Source organism: Coenobita brevimanus, chromosome 51, assembly GCF_032717465.1.
Source record: "Coenobita brevimanus isolate Jiangsu-jjx chromosome 51, ASM3271746v2, whole genome shotgun sequence".
In the NCBI taxonomy this organism is placed as follows: Eukaryota; Metazoa; Arthropoda; class Malacostraca; order Decapoda; family Coenobitidae; genus Coenobita; species Coenobita brevimanus.
The window spans coordinates 42,206,230-42,229,441 of record NC_137004.1 but is presented as its reverse complement, the minus strand read 5'-3'; the positions used below and the strand labels follow the sequence as shown (position 1 = coordinate 42,229,441).

The window sequence follows — 23,212 nt, the reverse complement described above, 5'->3', positions numbered from 1 at the left end:
TATATTATGAAATATGAAGTCCTACATGACGGAATCGGACGTAGGTAACCAAGGGACCGGGTCCCGGTGTAAACAAACTGGAGAAGCTCAATAAAGAAGAAGAAAGAAACGAAATTTTTGCTTTCGTGAGTTGAAAAATCCGTTTCTTCTTGCAGTGCCCAATGTAGGTTAATTTATAATCAGGATTTGCTTCAGATTTGATAGTTCCTGTTTGGATGTATTAAGGTTACTGTTCATAGTCTAGTGAATTAGGGGAAAATTCCAATCAGTAGCTTTCTTTCTCTCAGCATAAAGAACTAGGTATAGCCTAACCTTCCTCATCTGGTAGGGCCACCAACCAGAAGCACATAAAGTGCTAGGGACCAATTGGCCCAGTTTGCTAAACTGTCACACCAGTCCAGTCAAGGTGGGTATAGGCCTATTGAACTCAATATCTGAACATGGAATTCACCGGGTCGGTCAGGATCTCTTGATGGTCGTGATCGTCAGCTTTTTACCCTTCCGGAAGGGAGCTGAGAGCTCATATAGTCCGATCTAAGGGCAAGGCTGTGACCTTCACACACGCACACACCTGTCCCCTTGCTCCAGGGGGACAGTAACCACCCACTTCGTCAGTGAAATTTTGCAACCTGAGCGAGGCGCGAACTCCCGTCCACCAGTTGGCAAGCGAGAGCGTTACCACTGCACCAGCGAGCGGTTGAGTGCATCAGGCATGAAGTTGATGAGATAATACTAATCAATACACTACATAGAATGACTAAGACTTGGTTGGGAAATAGTATTATGAATTAAAAAAAAGTAATCCTTCAAGAAGACTGGACCACCATATTTTGCATTTTAAATTTTTCTTTTCTAACTTCACTGTTCATGGGATTGTTTCAGCATTTTCAGTGTTTTCAGATTTCATTGTTATTTCTTTTAAAAGTGATGATGCATTTTAAAAAGCCGTGTTTGTTTACAGATGTACCGTACATTATCTTGTGCTTTTATTTCTTTTAAAAGTGGTGAAGCATTTTACAGATGTACCGTACATCATCTTGTGCTGTGTGAAGACAGACAGACGCTATCTTAGAATGCTGTTTTTTTTTTTATCAGTGCCATTTATCGAAACCTAATCTAAATTTTCTTACACTTATCCCAACCTGTTTTATGCAGACCTAACCAGACATTCTAACCTAATGTAACCTGTCCCTTGCGTAATCATATTTTCCTTGTTTATTGATCGATCCTCTTCGTACTTGAAAACATTCTTCTCTATACCTTTTCAGACTCACTGAATTAGTTAAGAGGTAGGGAAAAAAATAAATTGTGCTAAAGGTGTTCCTATGTCTCCTTAAGGGTTACCCCCCAAAAAAAACATTATGCAGGATCTGAATAAGCTCAATTTTAAACTGAGTTTGGGAGGGTGCATCAGCTAGCCTACATCAGCAGGAAGGAAATTCCATTGGGGAATGACATGACAGGAGAAGGGTGCAACAAAAAAATGAATTGGCAGTTATATACTGAATTGGCACTTTTAATGCAAATACTGTAGATTTAGTTGCATTGTAAATCAATATTTATGTAAAATGGAAGTATGTCAAGGCGTGTTGGTGATCTAAAGCGGTGATATCAGCTAACTTAGCACGTTTTCGCTGTGAATCCTGATTTTTTATGAATAGTTACATTGAGCACAATTTTTTTTACCAGATTTTTGATAGGTGTCTATGAACCCATGTGATGCAAAAATTATAATATTTTGCTATTAAAAGTGCTGATGACTGCTAATTTGGTATTTCATTGCACCGACAGGAGAAGAGTAGTTTATGTGCCTCACTTCCTGTACTTGAGACAAAGATCTTATATTTTTGGCCTCTTGTTCCAACAGGAGGAGACAAAATAAGTAAGTCATGGGGTTTAATAGGTGGAACACTGAATTAAGTCACTCCTAAACAGTCTCCCTTTCATAAAGAAGAGATTTAAATTGGATAGTCTTTCAGGATAGGATAGATGAGAAAAGATTTCATCTTGTATATTCCACTGACATTGGACAGATTCAAGTAAGGTACAATCCCCCAGGAAGCCAGTGTTCCAAACAGAAGAGGTAGAGATGCGGGCATCATCCATCCCTCTTGAGTTATCAGAAGAGGCTGGATGACACTGTTGCTGATGCCTGTCCATGATGCAACACAGCACCCCTTACTGTTAAGCACATTATGGATGACTGCATTGCACACAGTCACTTGTTCCAACAACGCAACATAAACTCCTTGGGAGCTCTGTGGGAAAGCCCGGTCTCTTTCTTGGCCATCATTAGGGACTCGGGACTGTTCAGCCAGACTGCCTGGGAAACAGCTACTATTACTACTACTATAGAAGAGGCAGAATTGAGTACCAATTTAATATCAGAGATAAACAGAGATGTCATGAAGAGTGGGGAGCAGTAAATGGTTTATTTTAGTAGGTTGGTTGCAACACCACCTGCTCTGGCAAATTTCCCTGCTATGAGGGTGAAATCTCAGTTTGTAATCAAGATCACTGAGGTTTTTATGGGAGACAGCATTATGAATATCATTCTCACCCATATGGTGCAATTTATCATTATAGGTATCATGTCTGCATAAATTGCAAATGAATGCACTTGTTTGGAACAAACTTAAGACCTCCATGAGGTTGCTGTGGAGACTGGAATGTTAGCTAATAATATTTGTAGTTCATAAGATGTGGATAGGGAGGATTTGGTGGGTGATGGATATAAAGTTTTAAGTCATCAGCAAGCACCATATAATTAACTTAATCAAACATTGACAGTAACATTAGGTCATCCTAACCTTGGTATCTTATCATCTGTTTCTGTGGGATTTGGGTATAATAAAAAAATTAATGGTAAAACTTAATCCATGTCACAGGTTTTCAACACCTGTGATGTAAAGTTATCAAATATTGTCCTTTTCCTTGTCTTTGTTTTCAGTAATTTTTTGATTACCGGTACAAATTGTATTGTCTAGGTGAAGATCTAGGGTTACTCCATCCAGTATACAGTATTCTGTACAGTAGCCAGTTGGGGATCAGAGTGAACAAAACAAGTTAGGTTTTGATTGTACAGACTTTAACAAGAAAACAATTCTGTTTCAGTGTTGATCAGGATACATGTAATATCCATCAGTGACAAGCAAAGTGAATGGAGAGTAAAGCTGCATTATAATGAGCGATCGCAAAGATGACAAGAGTGACAGTGAGGGTCGGGAGGGTGCATTGGCAGCAGCAGGGTTTGCAGTGGTGTTGGTGCTTGTGGGATTACCAGTATGGTGGTACACTACTACAGTGTATCGGGCTCACCTCCCGTACTCCACAATCGAGAATTTGTCTCATCAACTTCGCTACCACACAGTAGGCCTTAAGATAATAAGTTCAGCACCACCTCCCTTCACTGAAGAATTGAAGAAGAAATTGAAATCAATGCGTAAGTTTTATCTATGGTATAGCATTTGCAGTATTTTCAGTGCTTAAAGTTCGCTTTTAGTGAAGCTTTTCTTGCTGTTTCATATCATGCTGTTTAATATGGCTGGATACAATGTGGTATTTATTTATGGATTTTTTGTACTGAAGAACAATGAAGTATTTGAAGTACAGTATCTTACTGTAGGTACAAGTTTTGTAAGTTTGCCCATCTGACCGATGCATTCCTTGGCTCATCACGCGCAATACTGTACATTATGTCTGTGCTGTATGTACTGGTACGATACAGCTGTCACTTACCTTGCCATTTATTTACAGAAACAGTCAAGTTTTTGATAACAGAGAGGATTCCCAGTAAGGAAGAGGATGACTTAATAAAATCAGCTGACTCCCTCATCAATCTGGATTCTAAATTGACCAAGAGGCTGTATGTTGCCAATGGTAATCTGGCTGTTGTGGTTGTAGATGACACCAGCCTCTTCCAAGAGAGCAGAGTGGTGGTTGGGAGAGACCGTGCTGTCTTTGTGAAGCCTGATGTTGGTAAGAGCACTGTGAGGTGGATAACTTACTGTAAGTACCAGAGCCGGACACTTCCATAATCACTTCTGCAAACTGCAAATTCCGTACCGTAGTTGTGGAAGTGTGATTATGTTTGCGGAATTGCGTTTGTGACAAATTTTAAGCAAATTTGCGATTTTGCTTTTGCAGAATGTACTTCCGCAAATGCACACCTGCCCGCAAACAAGCCTGACCTCTGAGTACTTTGAGCAGTTTGTTTTTATGAAGGGCAACATGGACCTACTCAAGATGGAGTTGTCTCAGTTGTTGGAGGAGTCTGACTGTGACTGGAGTGAGGACTGAGAAGGTTAGAACCGAGGAATAGTGGTGGCGTAGTGTGTCAGCTTGTCAAGTGTGAGCTATGAAGTGTAATAATTTAATGCATTTATCTACAACAGTAGCTGATTTACCCTTGTTTTGTAGTAAAAACGGTCTAGTATACTAATTTCATATTTAAATTATTATATATATTTTAGTTTTACTATAAATATTATTTTATATATCCCAGTCAGTAATACAGACATTTCCAAACTTCATAAAGGCACCTATTGTTAGTCAGAACAGAGTAAATAAAGATATACTGGATGAGTAACTAGAGATGATTTTTAACCCATTGATTACTAAAAATATCATCTTAAATTTAATAAAATCATCAAATGGTATCCAGAATAAAATAAAACTGATGCCGTGGTACTGGAAGATATATATGGTTTGCGTTTGCATTTGCGGAACCTCAAATTTCAAGAAGTTTGTAGATTTGCAGTTGCGGAAGGTAATGGTTTGAGTTTGCAGAAGTGAATTTTTGTTTGCAGTGCCCAGCTCTGGTAATTACTGCTGTAGGTGCCTATAGGATTCTATAAGGTATATATTGTTCTGATTAGCCCTTTTCATTTTGAGTTTCCAATTTTATATTTACGCCATGAAATCTGGTCTGGTTGCTGCTAGACATTTTTCTTGTTTTCAGCCAGGAAACCTAGATGCAGTAATTTTTCTATCAAAGGGTGTTGGAAGGGTATCAGTTATGCAAGTTGCAGTTTGATGAGATATACAGGTTGAAAGAGCAGCAGAATAAAAAAGGGGTTGGATTGGATGCAAGAAAAGGGTTCTGGTGAAAGCAGCGACTACCATATATACAGGCAAACCCCAATTTGCAATACCCCACAATAATGATGAAGTTAGAAATACCACCCTACCCTGCCCATTGTAGGCGTACCCCCGATTTTGCGATGGGTTTTGATATTTTTTTTTCTACTGATTTTGATGATATTTTAGACTTAAATTTTGGGTTTTGGTTGATTTATAAGTTGCTATTAGATAAATGTGTTTTAGTCATAAGTGGAGTGAACACTGTCATTTGGGGTAAGGATTCTTACCCATCAGACAAGGTACAAAACAGTGTGGACAACTTGGTGCTCAACGAAGAATATTTTGTGTTTGACTGTTGAACTGTCATCTAATCTTTCATGGAGTACATAACAATAATTTTAAATAAATATTAATAATTATGAAAACCGTAGAGAGTAAATATTTTATGCATTGATGAAAACTGTGACATTGATAAATCATGTGTTTACATTCGGAGGGAGGGAGAGGGAGGGGTAGACCGAGGATGAGGTGGAGGGATGGAGTTGAGAGGTATATGAGGGAGGGGGGGGTGAGTTGGGGGGAGGGTAGTCAAATGGTGGGTGACAGAGTGACTTGGAGGCGTTTTGTCTGCGGCCACCCTTTGCGGGATTAGGGCGTCGGGCTATAGATAGATAGATAGATAGACATTCGGGCTGTTCGAGGAAAAACGCTTTGATAATACAAAGGAATTTCTAAATAAATGTTGGAAAATAAGAAAATAAAGGAGCTCAGGAAGCAGAACAGTAACAGAAATGACATAAAGAGGGGCCATTGAAAAGGCTGTCTCAATTGCATCATGAGTCGCATATCCCTGTCAAGAGAATTCCCTGTCATAACATCAACGATTCTCTGTCACAACAATTCGCACCTTGGACGATTCTGCGCCATTCATACATTATTATTATGCATAACAGATGTTTATTTTATTGTCCTGGGACCGTCTGATGGTGGGATTGTATACAGTGCTGCTGCTTCATCTCTACCGAGTTTGAATACAAGTCAGAGATTGCATTCTCCATTGACCTTGACTGGGTACAAGCATGACGGGCACTTGTTTTAGGTTTAGGTTAGCTTCTTTTACAGCTGTTAGGCCATTTAGATTGGCTTTAAACTTTTTTTTTTCGACTCATTTGTGTGGGTTTAGGACTTGGTTGGGGGGGAAACCCAAAGCTCAAAAATGCATCCCTATACTTTACACGTTAAACCTACCCTGATATACGATACCCTGCCTAGCGATGGATTTTTACTTAACCAATTGCATTGTTTAACCGGGGAATGCCTGTATTTCGAGAGTAAGTGTGTGCAGATGGCATTTAAAAAAAAAAAAAAAAAAAAAAAAAAAAAAAAAAAAAAAATAAAATAAATGATGTCAAAAGAAAGGTGAAGACATCCATTGCTCACAGATGTGGTCATTGAATGGTTTATTCAGACAGATATGAAGTGGTTGTAGGACTGAAGTTAATCCACCAGGAATAACAGCAGTGTCACTGTTGTTCCTTGCCATGTAGGTTTTTGTTCCCTCCGTTAAATGACTTTTGAACATGTCCCATACCATCAGGCTGTGCTGTTTTAGCCAGCCACCATGTTGCCTACACCACACATGCTCAATCAACAATTTCATACCATATTTGTCCATCCACCCTTTCTTATTGCTGTGAACAAAAAGTCCAGCTGGGACCTTTATTTTTGGCATCATTTTTCACTTGAAAATAATCATTGGACTCAGCTTGGTTCCGTCTGCCATACACAAAGGTGCTATGGTACTGTTAAGCATATCATCGTGTATCGTGTAGTTTTTGCTAACACTTTTTGCACCTTTCTTCTTAACAGTTTAATTTCCAGCCATATCAGAATTTGGTATCATATAAAAAACAAGTTGTGTCTGATGATGAAGTTAGTAATATCAATGGTTTTTGGAAGTATATGTACTAAAGAGTGCCTCATATAGATGTTAACACTTATTGGAACAAAACTGACAATACATGAGATGCTAACAGATACCTGTTCATAGCTCTAAAGAGTCAGACAGTGTCTGCTCTTCTGCCTTCATTATCTCAGCACATTCGTGGACCAGTTCAATCAGGGGGGATTTTTTCATTCTTTTTAATATTTTCCATGCAAGTATTAACATCATATTGAAGCACCTTGTATATTCAGTGAAACAAGGGTCAAGGTGGGTGTTTGGCGATGTTCCCCATCACACCTATGGATCCCATAACCACGGGATGTAGAAGTTAGGATTTTATACACAGTGTTTAGGATGACCCCCAATTTGGGGCATTTTTTTTATGAGGTTCAAGAGTTGTCTTAAACACCGGTAAATACGGTAATCATATACCATAACATCCACTGACATATCTGGGCAAGAGTCCAGCTTAGTACTGTACTGATGTATGATCATGTGAAAGTATGCATTTTTAATAAGTTTGTACTCTTACAAGGTGGGGAAATGCTGGCAAATGTGCTAAAAGGGATGGTGATGGACCCCTTGGCCAGTAAGAGAGCGCATAATTCTCGTCCTCTCCACCAAATCCCTGGACAGCATAAACAAGAAGCCATGAGGCAGGTATGTGCACTTAATCAGTTATGTGCACTTAATCTGTTGGAACAGGGCTACTCCCAACAACTTGAATTCCCAGTTGTGGTTACATGAAATTTTTTTGAGCCTTCATTATGAGGTATGTCAGATCCATCCTCAAGTCTGACTACAATTAACGATCAACTGATCTAAATGAGGTTTGGGTCTCTGTCAGGTTAGAACAGATGCTTTCCATCATCCAATATTCTTTTGCCCCGACGGGAGCGCAGGGTCTCTGTAGTTAAAACTTTTTATCATCATTCATTCATTCATCATCCAATCCTATGTTGCCCTAAGAGGAGCGTAGAAGCCCAGGGCTAGGCAAGTTGGTCGTGACATTTAAGATGAGAGTGACCAGCCTCACTCATCCCTGAGTGGCATTACAAGAGCAGTAAACCCCAACCATCCCTTGGTTATAAACCTACACAGGCTCAATCTGATTGGAGCCCTTTGATTACCCACTAAACCATCAAGCACCATAATTTGGTTATATAGTTACCACCCAGTAGTGTACAGTAAATGGTTTCCTGGTTTACAGAAAACCATTTGGCTCATCACTCAGTGTAGAGTCACTCATAGGCAGAAGGAAGAGGAAAGAATGAAAGGAAGAAAGACAAGAGGAAGGAAGGAAGAGATGACGAGGAAGGGCAGACACCCACAGCAGCACTACATCGAGTGAGTGGATGGTGAGCATGCCCACCTACCACAATATAGTGTATATATATATATGAGTGACAAGCCAAATGGTTTCCTGTACACCAGGAAATCATTTACTATGCTGGGTGGTAACCATATAACCAAGTTATGGCACCTGGTGGTTTAGTGGGTAATTTAGGTGCTCCACTTGGATTGAGCCTGTGTAGGTTTATATCCAAGGTAGGGGTTTATTGCTCACATAATGGCACTCAGGGATGAGTGAGACTGGTAACTCTCATCTTAAATGTCACGACCAACTTGCCTAGCCCCGGGCTCCCACACTCCTGGTGGGGCAGCTTAGGATTGGATGATGATATATATATATATATATATATATATATATATATATATATATATATACATATATATATATATATATATATATATATATATATATATATATATACATATATATATATATATATATATATATATATATATATACATTATATATATATATATATATATATATATATATATATATATATATACATACATATATATATATATATATATATATATATATATATATATATCCATCCATCATCTAATTATACGTTGCCCCATGAGGGGCGTAGGAGCCCAGGGCTAGGAAAGTTGGTCCTGGCATTTAAGATGAGAGTGACCAGCCTCACTCATCCCTGAGTGGCATTATGTGAGCATATATATTTATATGGGACTGCTGAGGGATGTATGTGGAATACAGAGAGTGGAAAGGATACGAAATAATGTGATTCGTGAAAGATGTGGAGTGAGGAAGTCTTTGGACACCAGAATCAAAGAGAGTGTACTGAAATGGTATGGTCACGTGAAGAGAATGGATTACAATAGAATGGTGAAAAAGGTATATCTGAGCAAATCTGAAGGAGGGAGGAGGCAAGGTAGGCCAAGGAGAAGGTGGAGGGATATGGTGGATACGGAAGAGAGGTATGGAAATCAGTGAGGCTAGGGGACTGACAAGAGATTGAGCTGGCTGGATGAATGTTGTGAGAAGTGCATGATCAGGGTTTTGGCACCCCATTTTAACATGACATCATCAGGATTGACTCTGTTGGACACATCTGTGTGAAGGTACAGAATGTAGTGAAAATTTTTGGCGTATCAGATAGTCAGGATTCTGGGGGCTTAAATGATGAGTGAATGGAAGCGTGGCTCATTGGATTGGGCAAACTTGGGCTGTCTGGATGTTGCTACTCCTCACCCTGCCCTAGGATGGGAAAGGAGGTCCAGATGATGATGATGATGATGAAACCCATTTAATCTGATTTTTTTTTTTTTTTTTTTTTCTCACTCCAGTATCATTCATGCTGACTCCAGATGATCTTGTTAATTTTGAAGAAATAATTTTGACTTAAGGAGTTAGAAAAAGTCTCCATTAACCCCTTCACAATCTGACTTCTCTTCCCGACTTCAATAAAATCTTTTTTGAAGGTAGTTAGAATATATATATATATATACTGTTTTTTTTTTTTTTGTGGTAGATAAGTTCATTTTATTTGCACAAAGCATAATGAAAATTACTTCTCTGAGAGTAGCATGTGGAGTTTTGTGGAGAGACAGTCAGATAAATAAGGAAGTCCATGAGCATTGTGGTGTTGATGTGGATAATTTGGCTTTGTGAAATGATTGGAGAGTGAGAAATTGACTAGGAGAGTGTGTGTGAGTGAGGCAAAGGGAGAGAGGGGGAGAGGGAGACCAAGATTGAGGTTGAGGGAAGAGTGGAAAGGTATATGAATGACAGTGGTCCGAGGTGGAGTGAGGGTAGTTTGATAATAGATGATAAGGCAACATGGAGGCAGTTTATTCAAGGCTATCCCCTCTGGCAGAAAGGTGTCTGTAAGTGCATGGATAGATAGTGCAGACATTTACTTTGACCTTTCTACTGTACTACCTACTAATTGTCTCTGTTTCTTTCTTTGTGGTGCAGGTGCCTACAGAACCTGGCTATGATGTGACACTAACATTGATGGTACCAGAGCCTCATCGCTACAAGATTGACTGGGATGCAAAAGCTGCTGTGGAAGGTATAGCTTCACACTACGGCCAGTGTTCTGGCACACGGCACACATGTATATAGTGCATAGGTAGTACTGTAGATGGTTGGCTGCCATTAACCATATGAGGTAGTGAACCTCATCACTCAGGCAGGAAACTCAGCCTCAAGTAAACAGTCAAAATCCACACAGGGACTTATTCATTGTTACAGATCTTATTACACATCTGAAATGTCCTTTTCTTCCTGCAATTTCCAGCAACTACCTACTAATTGGCACTTTATTTAGCTCCCAGACCATAGAAAGAAAAAGTAAAAATGATTCCTTCAGAGGTAACATGGCATCATTTAACTTTAATTTTATTTGATTTGTGAATATGTGAACATGGAGAAACTAAGGAAAGTGTATAGGATTTATCATATGGAAAGAGTATACAAGTGGTGGTGGTGATAATGTACAGTAATAGTAGCAGCTGCGATTCTTGACTTCCAGAGTATCTTGGTCCAGTGGTACAGCAACTAAAGAGTGTGGCAGCAGTGAATGTAAGGTCTCAGATGCTGTACATGACTGGGTTAAATGTAGCACCCCAGTGGTCTCCCCGCCACAACCACTATGCCCTGCCTCATCATCAGCTGCCCCTCACTATCAATGCCATTGAAGCCAAGCTGGGTAACATCCCTTCCTTCACCTTTTTATAATACTGAAAGTGTATTGAAAATACTGTATGTTAATTTTTTCCCTGAGTTACCATAATAATTTCTGTGGGTGAATTGTTTCTCACCTGTTTTCTCTGTCTTAAATGTGGATTAAAATATTAATGAAGCTAATGCTTTGAATAAATGGTTAGAGCTTGTACTGTATTGTCATATGTCTTTTTTTTTTTTTTTGTCAGGATCATTTGTGAATACTCGACCATCACTTCACTTTGTCATATACATCCCACGAGAGAAGCAGATGCCTCTTGTTATACATACAGCTGATGGTACACCACTTTCTTCAAACAGGTAGCTATGTACATGTAATGATTATTTTAGTAGTTTTATTGGAATATACTGGTAACAGCATGAATAGCCTGGATTTCCATACCCTTGCATACCCCACGTTCAGATGGGAAAAAGAGGCAAAATAAATATATTGTATATACAGTCAGGTCTTATTATATCATTGTTCCCCGTGCAATGAATTGCTGTAACAATGAACAGAAATTGAACCCATTTTCGGAATAACGATGGCGAAATGGTCGCAGATTTGCTAGAACGATGCCTCCCAGTCATCTCATTGAGACAAGATGGTTGTCCAGTGTTTACATTTGCTGTGATCACATGCCTTTTGTTCCATATTGTGCATTGAAAACCATTGAAACACCATTGCTTTTGCCAGATAGCAGTGCAGATGCATAAGAAGTTGAGCAGTGTGCAGTTTTAAGTGAAGATTTTTTTTTTTGTGAAACTGCACCTTGTATATATATACCGTAGGTTATTTATTTATTTATTTATTTATTTAATTAATAGGTTACATTGTCATAGACATCCTCTCTATCCCCACTGAACCCACGTTTTATTGACCTCGTTATATAACAATTCGTCATGCAGTGGGTTTCTCTTGACTTAACCCCATCATATAGCGAGTCATGGCTGTACAGTATACAATTTATAGAGAGAGAAAAAAATTGAGAAATTATAGTTGAGGGTTTTCAAAGACAAAAAAGATAGAAAAAAATCTGTGTACAAATACTTGATTTTCAGCAGTTACTGAGTATATTAATTTCAAGTTTAGCATGGCAGTGTGAAGTACCCTCTCCATCTTACCTTTTTTCACCTTTTTTAATGGATCAGCTTCTTGGTGCCACGGTGGGGTGGTGTCATGATCCACAATGTGCCAGCTTCTGAGAACACAACCACCACAGTAGCATCCAATACCACCGCCACCACAGGAGCCACGGGTCCACGTCATGTCATTGTGGATTCCCATTGGGTTATGAGCACCATTATCACTCATCTTCACAGCCTCCTGCCAATCCCTGTGCTGGTGAGTGAACAGCACAGTAGAGAGAAACGGAATGAAAAAGGACAGTGTTTAAGGGATGATGTTAAAGTAGTTTCAGTGGGAAAGATCATGGATTAAAGGATGATGCAAAAATAGTGTGACTGATAAGGAACAGGAATTAAAGGATGATATGAAAGTAGTGTGAATGGCAAAGAACATGGATCATATGAAGATATAAAATTAGTTTAGTTGGGAAAGTTCAAGGATTAAAGTACAGTATTGTGTAAAGGGTAGTGTGATTGATAATGAACAATGGTCAGTTAAATACAATGGGGAAACAGATATAACAAGACACGTTTATTTATGGGTAATGCATTACAATATCAGTGGTTCATAGGCTATGCAATTTCTGATAAATGTTATTTTCAGGAAGGTGTCAAGAATTAGTGAGGTGGTTTGAAACGTAACCCTCACTGATTTAGGGGGGTTACTGACATATTTTTTGTTTTATTCTTGCCTTCTTCAGATGCTTTTATTCCGTTCAGGAGGGACTTTTTGAACTGGAGGGGTAAGGTAATAGCATTCATTAAGGCCTCCACTGTTAGACATCATTCCAAAGTTGAGAAACTCATCTGGAAGTATCAGTAGCAAGAATTAACAGTAACCATACATCATAGTGCATGGGATTAATGGAGATTTTCTTTGTTTAAAGGCAGTACTTAGGAACCTATTGCTGTATTTTGTCCTATAGCTACAGGTCACCAGTGTAGGTCACAACTCTTAACTTTGCTTTTGTGACACAAAACCCCTGAATTATTCAACTACTTTACACCTTGACTGTCAGTTCTCCTAAACTGTGCCTAGAAAAAAAAACATCTCAAACTTTTTTTTAAATTCTGTTTTCAGTGGAAGTTACTTCATTCTGTGTAATGCTACCAGTAGGTGACTATACTGGCTAACAAGCTAAATGATTGCCAGTAACCCAAGGAACTATTTAATATTTCGGGTAGTAATCAAATAGCCAACAAATGCTTGGTGGTCGAGTGGATTAAGGTAGAACAAACCTGATGTGGCCCGTAAGACTTTGTCTAAAGGGTGGTGAAGGGCTGTTGCTCACACAGTGCCATTCTGGAGTGAGTGACTGGTTACCATTGCCCTAACCCCTCAGTGGCTGTGGGTTCAGAAATTTGCGGGCTCCCTTAGCCCACCCCGGGACCATTTTTTCAAAGTTCTAAAATCAATTTCTTTTTCTCGCAGATGTGAAGGGAATCATCTGGCACACCTGTTTTTTTTTTGTTTTTTTAAAATAGCTTCCTAAACCCATCCTATGATTTGCCATGATTTGCAGAAGATATAAAATTCACTGCACATGTGCCATTAACATGTAAACATATGGGCGAAAACATCCAAGAAAAACTGACCGCCTGAGTGCTTAGGATGGTAGAATACATACATACACACATCATCTAATCCCATGTTTCCTTATAAGGAGTGTAGGGGTCAGGGGCTAGATAAGCTGGTTCTGATGCGTATGATGAGAGGGACTAACCTCACACATCCCTGAGTGGCATTACATGAGCAATAAATCCCAACCACCCTTTGGAAATAAACCTAGATAGGCTTGATCTGGTTGGAGTGCCTTAATTACCCACTAAACCACTAGGCGCCATAGTATGGTTATGTGGTTACCACCCAGCGTACTAAATGGTTTCCTGGTATACAGGAAACCATTTGGCTTGTCATTCAGTGTGGCATTACCTGTAGACAGAAGGAAGAGGAAAGAAAGAAGAGGAAGGAAGAGAGGTAAAGGCAGTCACCAGAGAGCAGCACTACAACGAGTGAGTGGATGGTGAGGCCCTCACCTACCAGTAATGGTAGGTGGGGGCACTTGCCATCCACTCACCCTATGTAATGCTGCTCTCAGGTGACTGCCCTTTCCTCTCTTCCTTCCTTCCTCTTCTGTCTTTCTTTCTTTCTTTCCTCTTCCTTCTGTCTACAGCTGACTCCACACTGAGTGACAAGCCAAATGGTTTCCTGTACACCAGGAAACCGTTTACTACGCTGTTTGTTAACCACATACAGGTCGTTCCTGCTATAACAATGAGATGCGTGTGGGAAAACCCATTGTTGAGCTGGGGTATCATGAAAAGGGGATGTTATAACGTTGAAATTATAGAGATGCGCTGGGGAGCCTTGGGATTAACTCCTGCACCCCAACCAAGTCCAAAACCCACCCAAATAAGTCCAAAAACAAGTTCCTAGCTCACCTAAACCTCAAATAGCTTTAAAACAAGCTAAACTAAGCCTAAAAGCAGTTTATAGCTCACCTACCCCCAAAAATAAATTCTGAAAATCATCAAAAATAGGTTGGGAAAAAATCAAACTTAGTAAACCGTATCCCAAAATGACAGTGTTCACCGCACCTGTGACTAAAACATATTAATCTAAGTCCAGAAACAGTTTATAAATCAACCTAAACAAAATTTAAGTATATAATATCAGCAAAATTTGTTCAGATAAACAAAACCCATCGGATAACTGGAGACTGGCTATTGATGGGTGGGGAAGGGTGTTAGTTTTTGCACATTGCTAAGGCGGGATATCATATAACGATGGATCATATAGTGGGGAATCCCTGTAACCAAACTATGGTGCCTGGTGGTGTAGTGGGTAATTAAGGTGCTCCACCTGGATTGTGCCTGTGCAGGTTTATATCCAAGGGATGATTGGGGTTTATTGCTCACGTAATGCCACTCTGGGATGTGTGAGGCTGACCACTCTCATCTTAAATGTCAGGACCAACTTGCCTAGCCCCAGGCTCCTATGCTTCTCTTGGGGCAGCACAGGATTAGATGATGTATGATCGTAGGTGTTCTGCCATCCCAAGCCCTCAGGTGGTCACTTTTTCTCAGATGTAATCGCCCATATGCTTACGTGCAAACAGGGTCGGATAAACATACCAGTGACCTTCGTTCCCCTCCCATAATTGTTCGCAGTTTTCTTTAGCTCATGCTAATTCAGTGTCAGCGGCACACTTATGATAAAGCAGTGCTCAATGCCAGTGGTCATTTAGGGGTTAAAATATGTTGTAACCTAGCTCTGGACCCCAGTGCTCCTGATGAGGCAGAAATAATATTGGATGATAAATAGATAGAAGCCGGTTATTCCCTGTTTAGTTTACCGTTACTAGTTCTAGATGAATTTATTTAAGTAAAAAAAGGTCTCAGTGTGTGTGTGTGTGTGTGTGTGTGTTTTAAAGGCTATGTGCAACCTCTCCATTTTCAAAAATTCATATACTGTTATAAACTTGAATATGTATGACCATCAAGAGATGGCATGAATCAAATGAAAAAGACATCCCAGGTCTCAGTGGGTTAAACTTTAGAGAGAGCTCGTTGTATATGATATTAAGTCTGTTCTGCAAGTAATATTTTTTTGTACCATCCACTCACTCGATGTAGCGCTGCTCTTGGGTGCCTTCCCTTTCTTCTCTTCCCTCTTTCCTGCCTTCCTCTTCTGCCTTTCTTTCCATCATTCTTTTCTCTTCTTTCTCCCTATGGGTAAGTGTGCTCTGAATGAGAAGCTAAATGGTTCCTGTGCATCAGGAAACCATTTACTATGTTGGATGGTAACCATATAACCAAATTATGGCAGCTGGTGGTTTAGTAGGTAGTTAAGGTGCTCCAGTTGGATTGAGCCTGTGCAGGTTTATATCCAGGAGGTGGTTGGGGTTTATTGCTTACATAATGCCACTCATGGGTGAATGAGGCTGGTCATTCTCATGTTAAATGTCAGGACTAAATTGCCTAGCCCAGGGCTTCTATGCTTCTCATGGGGAAACACAAGATTGGATGATAATGATGATGAATAGTATATATATATATATATATATATATATATATATATATATATAGATAGATAGATACATGGCATCTGGCAATGAATGAATGAATGAATAATATATATATATATATATATATATATATATATATATATCATGCAATTTATTAAAACAATTTTATTAGACAGAAACGGTTGAGGTGAGTGTACTGAGCCCAACAGCCCCATATCAGCTGACTGAGTGGCAGGTGGATGGCCTGGCTCGGGCTCGGGTCTCAGCATACCTTGCCAACATTCGCACTACTCTACAAGTAAGCAAGATATACATTCAGTGTTCTTATTCAAGTTGTACAGTAGAATCCTGCCATGCAGTGGTTTTAAAAATCCTATGGACTCATTTAGACATACATTACATTCAGTGATATAGGTATTCTGATTCCACTGTGTAAAATGTAATATATATTGATAAAAATACGGTACTGTTGAAAGTTATATTCTGACTTTACTCTTGAGCTCTGATTATGTACCAGATTTCATTAAGTACTGAAATATTACAGTAGACCCTTTTCAGGTTCCCAAGTTCTTAAATAGGATCTTTTTATAGGTCAGGGGTATGTCAAAAAAGAATATATATGTATATGTATATATATATATATATATATATATATATATATATGGAGCTGGTACTGTATACTGAGGGGACTAGCAGATCACCTTTATAGGTATCAGTGTAGTTCCAGTAGTTAATTTTTCTGTATTTTAAAGTGGACTGATGACAAAAATGTAGTTAAAAAGGTGATATAAGAAGAACTTGATCCACTTTTCCATCTCATAACTCCATTTATATAGTTCCAATAGGCAATTTTTTTGTATTTTACAGTGGACTGATGGCAAAAAAGTAGTTAAAAAGGTGATATATGAAGAACTTGATCTACTTTTCTGTCTTATAACTCCAATTAGTCTGATATGCCTTGTATTGCAGTCGTTGTGTGAGCTGGTTGGAGAAATCAGTAATATGGTGATAAGTGACGAGGTGGGTGGGTGGGTGTGGGGTGCTGTGGAGGAATGGCGTCACTGTGGCCAGGCAGCCAGGGAGGGACGACTTCAAGAGGCCATGTTGTTCTGCACACAATCCTTTACACAGGCTGATGCAGCTTTCTTCCACCCATCTATGCTTGCGTTACTATACTTCCCAGACAACCAGAAGTAAGTTCTATAAATCCGCATGTATGCAAGAGTTGTAGTTAAAAAAAAAAAAAAAACACTTGCATCAGGGAACTGATGTTACATGTAAATATAGCCATCTTGTGCCAGTGTTTGGAGTTAGATTATTGGTGAATCCTATGTGATGTGGTGATTTTGAAATATCAGCCTCATAGGAAATCTAAATCTAAATCATCAGGACCTCCTTTCCCACCCTGGGACAGGGTGAGGATTAGCAATGTCCAGACCGCCCAATTTTGCCCACTTCTATGGGCCATGCTTCCATTTACTTATCATTAAAGCCCCCAGCATCCTGGCTATATCTGATATGCCAGTCTAAGATTAAAGGAAAACTATTTGCTGAGAAATATACCAAACCCTTCGAAAATAAGTAAGCTTAAGATGCATAATGATTAATGAACAATCCCTGACTGCCTTGGAGAGAGCTCCAACATACTTGACCTCTTCCTTACAACTAATCCTTCTGCTTACACTGTTAATCTTTTCTCTCCGTTGGGCTCCTCCGATCACAACCTCATCACCTTATCCTGTCCTATTGCTCTGGTATGGTCTGTGGACCCTCCAAACAAACGTCGTCTGTGGCACTTTGGGGCTGCGGATTGGGAGGCCGTCAGGCAGTACTTCTTTGATTTTCCCTGGAATGATTAATGCTTCCATGGCTGGGAGCCATCTGAGTGTGTCTTGCGCATTACGGAGGTTATTCTCTCGGGCATGGAAGCATACATTCCTTCTCATATCCTTTGACTGATGCAAGAATGCCTTGGTTTAGTCACACTTGTTCTAATGCTGTCCACAACAAGGAGAGGGCCTATAAAAGGTACCGGAGCCAACCCACCCCTGAATCACATCTTTTACACGTTTTTGTCCAGAATCGTTCTAAGTCTGTTCTTCAGTCTGCGAAAAATAATTTAATCCGTACCAAATGCTCTCAACTCTCCAACTCGAATTCTTCCCGCTCCTTCTGGCACCTTGCCAAAAACCTTTCTAACAACTTTACCTCACCATCCTTCCCTCCTCTTTTCTACCCTGATGGCTCTGTAGCTCTTTCTTCTACTAATAAAGCAGCTCTCTTCGGTCAGACTTTCTCCTCCAGTTCCATCTTAGACGATTCCGGTGCTGTTCCTCCATCACTTCCCCCCTCTGACTTCCTCATGGCTGACATTAAAATTTCTTCAGCTGATGTATTTTCTGCCATCACAGGCCTCAATACTAATTAGGGATATGGGCCTGTTGTTCTCTAGACCTGTGCTTCTGTGCATACACCCTGCCTAGGCAAACTTTTGTCCCTGTCTGTCAACTTGTACCTCTCGTTCTTGCTGGAAGTTTACTCTCCGCCAGTCCCAAAGAAGGGTGACCATTCCCAACTCTTTGACTATCGTCCAAGTGCTTTAACATCCTGTATCTCAGAAGTTTTTGAGTCAATTCTTAATAGAAAAATTTTAAAGCATCTTTCCTATCACAACCTTCATTCTGATCATCAGCATGGGTTCCGTCAGGGACGCTTCACTGGCGATCTTCTCACCTGCCTTTCAGACTCCTGATCATCCTCCTTTCGGGACTTTGGCGAAAGCTTTGCCATTGCACTTGACATCTCAAAGGCTTTCGATCGAATCTGGCATATATCTTTCATTTCCAAACTGCCCTCTTACGGTTTCTATCCTTCTAGCTGTGCCTTCATCTATGGTTTCCTTTCTGGTAGTTCTGTAGCCACTGTTGTAGACGGCCATCGTTCTTCTCCTAGTTCTTCTCCTCAGGGCTCTGTCCTATCACCAACTCTCTTCCTTTTATTCATCAATGACCTTCTAAGTTGTACATATAACCCTATCCACCCATATGCTGATGACTCCACCCTTCACCTTTCCATTTGGTTTCTGCAGTGTCCATCTCAGCAGTTACTTCAACAAACAAGGGATGAGGCTATGGCACACCTAATGTCTGACTTGGCTCGTATCTCTGACCAGGGTAAAAATAATCTGGTTGTTTTTAATGCATCAAAGACTCAGTTTTTACTCCTATCAACCTGACAGAATCTTCCACAAGTATACCCACTAATGTTTAATAATATTCAGCTTAATCCTGCATCATCCTTGAACATGTTTGGGATTTCATTTACTCGGGACTTATCTTGGAAAGATCATATTGCATCTCTTGTAAAATCTGCTTCCATGAGTTTAGGTGTGCTAATCCGACTCCGTTCCTTTACCCCTGCACAATTGTTGACTCTATACAGGGGTTTTATCTGCCCCTGTGTGGAGTACAACTCTCATGTGTGGGGAGGCTCCCCACATACAGCTCTTCTCAATAGGGTGGAGTCAAAGGCTTTTCGTCTCATTAACTCTCCTTCTCTTACTGACTCCCTTCAACCTCTGTCTCTTCGTCGCACTGTTGCATTTTTATCTCTTTTCTGTCGCTACTTCAATGGTCACTGCTCCTCTGAACTGTCTGCATGCATTCCTCCACCTCTGCAACGGGCGCATAGCACCCGTCTAGCAGCAAACTCTCATCCCTTTTCTGTTCAGCTCTCTAATCCAAGAGTTAATCGTTACTCCCAGTCCTTCATTTATGCAACAGGTCAACTCTGGAACTGTCTCCCTCTGTCTGTATTTCCTGCTTCCTATGATCTCCAGTCTTTCAAACGCAGTGTGTCCAGGCATCTCAAAATGACCAGATCTTGAATTTGGCTCTCTTGTATTTTGTTTTTGTCTTGGAAGGAACGATAATTGTGGGCTTGTGGCCTTTGGTTCCTTCTTTGTCACATAAGAAAAAAAAAAATCATTTATCCAAGATTCATTTATGGGTAGTTATATGTACTGATAGGCTTTTATTTTTGTATGTAATCCAAATTTTACTTAATGAGATGAGTCCTTAAGTTTCTTTGTGGATCTTCATGAAAAATAATTTGTTATTTTCATCATCAACAGCATCGTCATCTTCCCATCCTCTTTGTTCCCATTTAAGGATGCAGTGAGGTAGGTTCCAGACTGTATAGCAATGGAAGAGAAAGCTTGATAAAGGGAGAACTATCAGTTCAGTGCCAAATGACGTCGGCCAGACACTGTCACTCATCATTGAAGCTCCAAGAATCGTGGCTTTACCTTTCAGGCTTTACCATATGCTCATTTTTTTTTCTCACTGTCAGTGTTACTGGTATTCATATTACCTACTAGATTGTCAATTTGTTGACTGTCAAGTTAAAAAAAGGGTTCCAAACACTTGTCATGTGCTCTCCCATATAACTTGATCCTGTCAATTCCCTAGCCTCATCATCGTCCATATTTCTCTTTCTGTCGCACTCATGTACCATATCCGTCCACCTTCATCTTGCCTTGTTGTACCTCCTCCTGCATTTACTCACATAACTCTCTTGTTTCGTTTGGAACAAGTTTCCAAACTGAAACTTATAAATTCCCACCCCATGAATCAGACAGAATTGGCAAATCTGGTTTTACTGTTAAACAACAGTAAATATCCCAAGAAAGTGAATTTTGATGAAGTAAATGATCTGTATGCAGAAAATAAGGCTCATAAGCAGAATTCTGAACCTTCTCTGTTTGCTTCAGAAGAATTGACTGAGCATTGATACTGGTTTTCCTTCATTCTTCCCTCTTTGTTCTGCCTGTGGGTGACTCTACACTGAGTGACAAGCCAAATGGTTTCCTGTACACCAGGAATCCATTTATTACTCTGGATGGTAACCATATAACCAAATTTTGGCACCTGGTGGTTTAGTGGGTAATTATTGTTCTCCGGTTGGATTAAGCCGGTGAAGGTTTATATCCAAGGGATGGTTGGGGTTTATTGCTTATGTAATGCCACTCAAGGATGAGTGGGGCTGGTCACTCTCATCTTAAATGTCAGGACCAGCTGCCTAGCCCCGGGCTCCTATGCTCCTCATGGGGCAACGTAGGATTGGATGATGGATGGATGGATGGAATAAACTGAAATTAATTATTAGTCACTGAATTTTTTATGTATTGCATTATTCTTATTTCTGATCTGCTTATTATAAGGTGGTTTAGTGGGTAATTATGGCGCTCCAATCGGATTGAGCCGGTGAAGGTTTATGTCCAAGGGGTGGTTGGGGCTTATTGCTCACATAATGCCACTCTCATCTTAAATGTCAGGACCAACTTGCCTATCCCTGGGCTCCTACACTCCTCATGGGGCATCATGGGATTAGATGGTAATGGATGATGATTATTACAATAATCTACTGTTAAAAAATTTGCTTGCAAACATTCATCTGTGTGTTTAAATTTTTATATTATCTATGGGGGTGGCAAAGAAAGGATCTGCCTGGGCTTCCAAATACTTTGAGTATCCCCTTGTTCATCATAAATATCATCTTATTCATTCCCACTGCTTTCCCTCTTGAATTTCCATCTTCATTTCCTACCCTTGTGTCTTATAAGTGACTTGGAAGTGATCTGACAGCTTTTGTCATTGGTTTTCCATCTGGTATCAAGGCTTCTGTAGTACCAGTAATCTTTTTCTTTGAGTCACCATTCTGTACTTTTACACATGTGCCTCATTTGTCCAGAACATCAGTGTACTATATTTGATACCCACCAGTTCAAGTGCTATGCTCTTAATTTGCATACCAGTATTATATGTTGAGGTTGTCAGTTTACACTCATCTTTACTGTGCCCTTGTTTACATTCATCATCATCCTCGTCATTCTGCCTCATTTTTCTTTGTACAGGTAAAGTGAGTTATTGTCCAGAAAATAAGGAAACATGATAGTGATAGGAGACATGATAGTTTGAGAAATAGTGAATGATACGTCCAGTGAAGTGGGCCACACTCTCATAAAACAGTCTGCATTAACTCTAACAGATTATCACTCATAGACATTCCCCAGACTCTGAATGGTTCTACAAAGCTCCACATCACTATTGACAGACCAGGCAGCATGGTGAAGCTAGCAACTTGTAAAGGAATTAAGATTGTTGTACAGCTGGGAATATCTTCTTTCATTTTTTCCTACAGATACGCCATCTATGTGCCACTCTTCCTCCCAGTCAGCATTCCAGTTCTTCTGTCTCTGAAAATGGTGTTTGGCCTGTTCAGGAAAGGATGTAAAGTCAAGGAGAAGGAAGATTGATACAGTATTAGTAACATCATTCCTGTGCACAGAGTGAATGTGAAATTGCTTTCTCTGTATGCTGCAGTTTTCTTTTTTACTAATTCACATCGTAAGTAGTCTTTTTTAATTTTGTTTTTGTTAATAAGCCTTCAGTAGATTTGTAAAAATTGCATATTAAACTTCCATTGTCAGCTGAAGATTATCTGCCAGGTCATTTAGGTTTACGGTAGCAAATGTAAGAAGTTGGGATACTTAAAAATGCATCCTTTATAATGAGGACTGCCTGTATAGCATTTTCTCTCTTGGCACTATGGTGTGATTTAAAATATTGAATAATATTCTGTAGTGGGATCTTGGACTATTACAGTTTTTATTTCTAGCTATGGCCAGACACTTTAATCACAGAAGGGGTGGCCACAAACAAATTGTCACCATGTCATTTTGTCTTCTCTCATGAGGCTAACACTGCCGTCATTCTTATACCACACCACTCCATCCCTCCACCTAATCTGCAGTCTCCATCTTCCCCCTCTTTCACTTAACCTCACATACATTCCCAAGTCAATCTCCTCTTCTCTGTTCTCACCTCGTTGCCAAACTATCTCCAGATATTTTCTACACTTTAGCATATCCACATCAACACCACAGTGCCCTAAAACTTACTCACTTGTCACTCATTCTCTGTA

General features: G+C 39.8%; 1 protein-coding gene across 1 annotated transcript; it reads left to right on the top strand.

The window, feature by feature from the left end:
- Positions 1-73: 73 nt before the first annotated feature.
- Positions 74-22,568, top strand: PIG-S (phosphatidylinositol glycan anchor biosynthesis class S). The gene is made up of 11 exons (XM_080272644.1): positions 74-125; positions 3,115-3,442; positions 3,757-3,978; positions 7,563-7,687; positions 10,323-10,419; positions 10,882-11,058; positions 11,282-11,393; positions 12,225-12,417; positions 16,401-16,526; positions 17,198-17,421; positions 22,430-22,568. Exons 2-11 carry the CDS (start codon positions 3,184-3,186, stop codon positions 22,542-22,544), a joined length of 1,650 nt encoding a protein of 549 aa, XP_080128770.1. The 5' UTR covers positions 74-125; positions 3,115-3,183; the 3' UTR covers positions 22,545-22,568.
- The last annotated feature ends 644 nt before the right edge of the window (positions 22,569-23,212 follow it).